This window comes from Triticum dicoccoides, chromosome 2A (assembly GCF_002162155.2).
Source record: "Triticum dicoccoides isolate Atlit2015 ecotype Zavitan chromosome 2A, WEW_v2.0, whole genome shotgun sequence".
Classification (NCBI taxonomy): domain Eukaryota; kingdom Viridiplantae; phylum Streptophyta; class Magnoliopsida; order Poales; family Poaceae; genus Triticum; species Triticum dicoccoides.
In genome coordinates this window covers 788,768,533-788,772,139 of record NC_041382.1, presented here as the reverse complement: position 1 = coordinate 788,772,139, position 3,607 = coordinate 788,768,533, and the positions used below count along the sequence as shown (strand labels likewise).

Here is a 3,607-nt window from a genome sequence, read left to right as displayed (position 1 = left end):
TTTTGCGGAAAGAGATCGCTGCGGTGTTAACTTGATTTTCATGATGTTTTTCACCATTTCGGAGCACCAATCTTTTCATAACAAACTAACCCTTTTTTTTTGAAAAGGAGGTTACACCTCACACAAAAAGAAAAACCGCATCAGTTGAATTTAGGCCTGTTTTGTACGGAAGATCGCCGCAATATATATGAAAATTTACTTGATTTCCTTTTACATTTTACTAGCTAGCAGCAATTAAGTTGATTTTTCTTTCCAAGTCAAGTATAGTATATGTCAACTGACATGTGTTTTCACCTGCATGAGCGCACAGGCATTTCATTCTCACCGAGCACAGGCGACCCTGGGGCCAAAGTTGAGTGGTACATGTTCGCGCCGAGGGGGCGGAAGTACCCAACCGGGCTTCGCATGGAACGGGCGACGCCCAGAGGGTTCTGGAAGTCCACCGGGAAGGACCGCCCTGTCATGCACAACGGCATCGTCGTCGGCATGAAGAAGACGCTTGTGTTCCACAATGGCAAAGCGCCTAGCGGCACGCGGACCGACTGGGTCATGCACGAGTACCGTCTCCACGGCCACCACATACAGGTATCTTCATTTTTCTTCTTCTTTTGTTGATATAGTAATTGAGCTCCACGCCTCACATACACCTGCATGATTGATTTGTTCAGGACACATACGCGTTGTGTCGGGTCTTCAACAAGAACATGGCGTCCCCGTCGACGAATGCGTCCGGTGATGCAGACACATATGAGGATCTAACGCAATTCGTGCCCGGTGTCATCGACATAGGCAAGGATCCGATGGAGTATGTGTGTGGCGATGCCGACTTGGGCAAGGATCCGAAGCATTTCGTGCTTGGTGGTGTCGAGACGGACATGGCTATGATGGAGTACGGTTCCTGCAGCACAAGCTCGAACAAGCATCTGAACAAGTTCATGCTTGGCGGCGTCGACTCGGTTCAGGATCTCATGCAGTCTATGCTCGACGGAATCGGGACAGCCAAGGATCCCATACAAGTCCAGGCTGAGTCCGAGGATATGATGCAGCTCGCGTTCGGTGGCATGGGCACATACCAGAACCCCATACAGATCGAGTCCGAGGTCGATGGTGTTGACACTGATGAGGGAGAGAAGCAGTTCCTCACCAATGGTGACGACAAGGGCAATGGAGAGATGCAGATTCTCGCTGATGGGGCCAACAAGGACCAAGAAGCGATGCAGCCTGTGACCGGCGGCACCAGCGTGGATGGGAACAACTCTGGACACTCCTGGTACACCAATTACCTCGCAGAAGAGAATAACTCATGGACGCAGTCCCCCTTCGACGACTTCTTGTACACTAGCTAGCGGCGATATGGGGATGATTCCTTAATATAGTTCATCTTGGGCGATGAGAAGACTCATACTCCATTATCTCCTTTTTATGTTTATTAAATAAAATTTTCTAGAGTCCTTTGTATATGTAAACGTTGAGGTCTCTTCACCTTAAGAATTCTTTTGAGAGTACTCTGCCTGTTAATAGAAATTGAGATGTGAAGAATACAGAAAGCGTATATATCAAGGTCGTCGCCTCTTGTTTAGAATTTAGAATATGCATCCGCTAAAGCATATCCTTCAATTTCTTCACCGTAACCGTCAACACCCTCCTCATCGTCCTCGGACTGCCATCTCCTCCTTAGGCGGGGCCGACCCAGCCCACCCACTCTCAAATCTCCCTCTTCCTCTTACTTGGAGCCTGTCCACTAAATGTATTTATCCTTTTTTTTAAATTGCAACTATCATATACGGATAAAAGTGCATTTGTTTATTTGTGAAGATTGTTGGGCCTACATATGAGCTCACCTTTTATGTTTATTCAATTTGAATCTGATATGTGTAGCAACGATGTGCCGGGTCAGTTTTTCGGAGGTGTTCATATGATTAGAATGTGTCTGCATGTGTTTATAGGGTAGTGTATGTGCGAATGTATAAACGTCTGCATTTGTACTGTGTTAAAAAAAACATCTACTCTAGCTAGCTAGGAAGCCTTGGTTGCAAAGAAAAAAGAAAGAAGAAAAGACTCTAGCAACTTCATCTTCTTCTTCTATAAGACGAGGGAGAGATCGAGCTCCCTTGGAAGCCATGGTTGTACGCGCGCGGCATGCCATGGTGCAGTATGGTGGGCTACAACAAGGCATGTAGTACTAACTAGTAAGGGAATAATGGATCCCGGCGGTAGGTACCTGTGCGGAGGAGGAAGCGGAGTCAGCTGGCACGCCGGCATCGGTCTTCTCTCATCATCGGTCTTGGCATCCTCGACCCACACCTCTTCGCCGTCGTGTGTCGACATGGAGTCGGGCACGGAAGATACACCCTGCCGTTCGCCGTGGGCAGCAGCTCCTCGCCTACATGGAGGATGGAGCACTCGGCGGCGACAACCCCCGTTCCGTGCCACGCTCAGCAGCGACGTAGCCCGTGGCCCCGGACTCCCGGCGACGCGCGTGCGTGATGTTGTCCGGGTCTCCGGCAAGAGAATGGTGAGGCTGAAGCTGCCGATCTCCTCGTGCTGGAACTGGAAGCCTCCTCTCCCGTCGTTGTTGCCATGGCACGAGGAGGACCGGAGCGGGCAGTTGCCCACCCTGGCCACTGGGATGACATCGGCATCCTGGGGGCCGAGCAGCGCGCTTAGGCTTCGTGTCTTCATCGTGATAGTCGCCCACCCTCGTGATCGGCATCGACGTGGGCTGTATCAATGGGCGTCAACGACATCACCGGCAGTACTGGTTAGCGTCGCCGACGCCAATTCCGTCGACAAGCTGGATCACCTCCTCTGTGTTGAGGGTGTCCAGCTGCCTCCTCTCTCAAGATCGGAGCCGGAGGTCGTCGCTATTTGGATCTGGATTTCTGGAAGCCATGCCGATGAGTGCGTTCGATCGGGAGGAAGAAGATGCTCTAATAATAGAGTCAATAAAAGAAGCATGTGTAGCTCGCTACTAATCAATACACTAGATAGAAGAAGATAATATACTCTACTATCACGGTGATAAATAGAGTCAAACTCATTTATTAGACTGAAGCTTTGGTTGAGTTAAACAAAAGCAGTCTTGAAAGCTCCCCGTGCTGGCTTTCAAGACATACATTTGATTTTGAAAATACAAACTTTTATATTTTGATAAATAACCGGGAAAATACACTAAGGGCATCTCCAACACCGACTCTCAAACTGCCGGAATACGTCCGGACCTTGCCATTCAACTCCGGCTTGTATCGGTTCGCCGAGCGGTCTGGACCATTTTTTTTAGGACGGAGGGAGTATAATTTGCTAGAGGTCTAGTATTACAGGAGTCCTAGTCAGCTACATCAGTGGTGAGGAGTTCTCCACGAATAAGGAGTCCTTATCTTGAACCTTAAGACTTCTTGATTTTCTTTGTAGATTGCCATGGGCGGCCTAAAGTGGACCAGGACGGAACCGATAGGGAGGCCCTCAACCTAGCCCAACTGGTTAGGAGTCGACTTGGTGAGAGGCCCCCTAGACTGGTCTTCAAGTCTCACCACACCTCGGCCTATCCGAGCTGCTTGTCATCTTTGGTTGCTGTTATTGAAACTGGTTCAACGAGAACTTCCCCCTG

At 49.4% G+C, this 3,607-nt stretch overlaps 1 protein-coding gene across 1 annotated transcript; it reads right to left on the bottom strand.

Annotated features, from left to right (window-relative positions):
* On the bottom strand, window positions 1-2,957 carry LOC119352552. The gene is made up of 2 exons (XM_037619144.1): window positions 2,222-2,957; window positions 1-647 (listed from the first exon to the last, which is right to left on the bottom strand). Exons 1-2 carry the CDS (start codon window positions 2,680-2,682, stop codon window positions 638-640), a joined length of 471 nt encoding a protein of 156 aa, XP_037475041.1. The 5' UTR covers window positions 2,683-2,957; the 3' UTR covers window positions 1-637.
* Window positions 2,958-3,607: the final 650 nt, after the last annotated feature.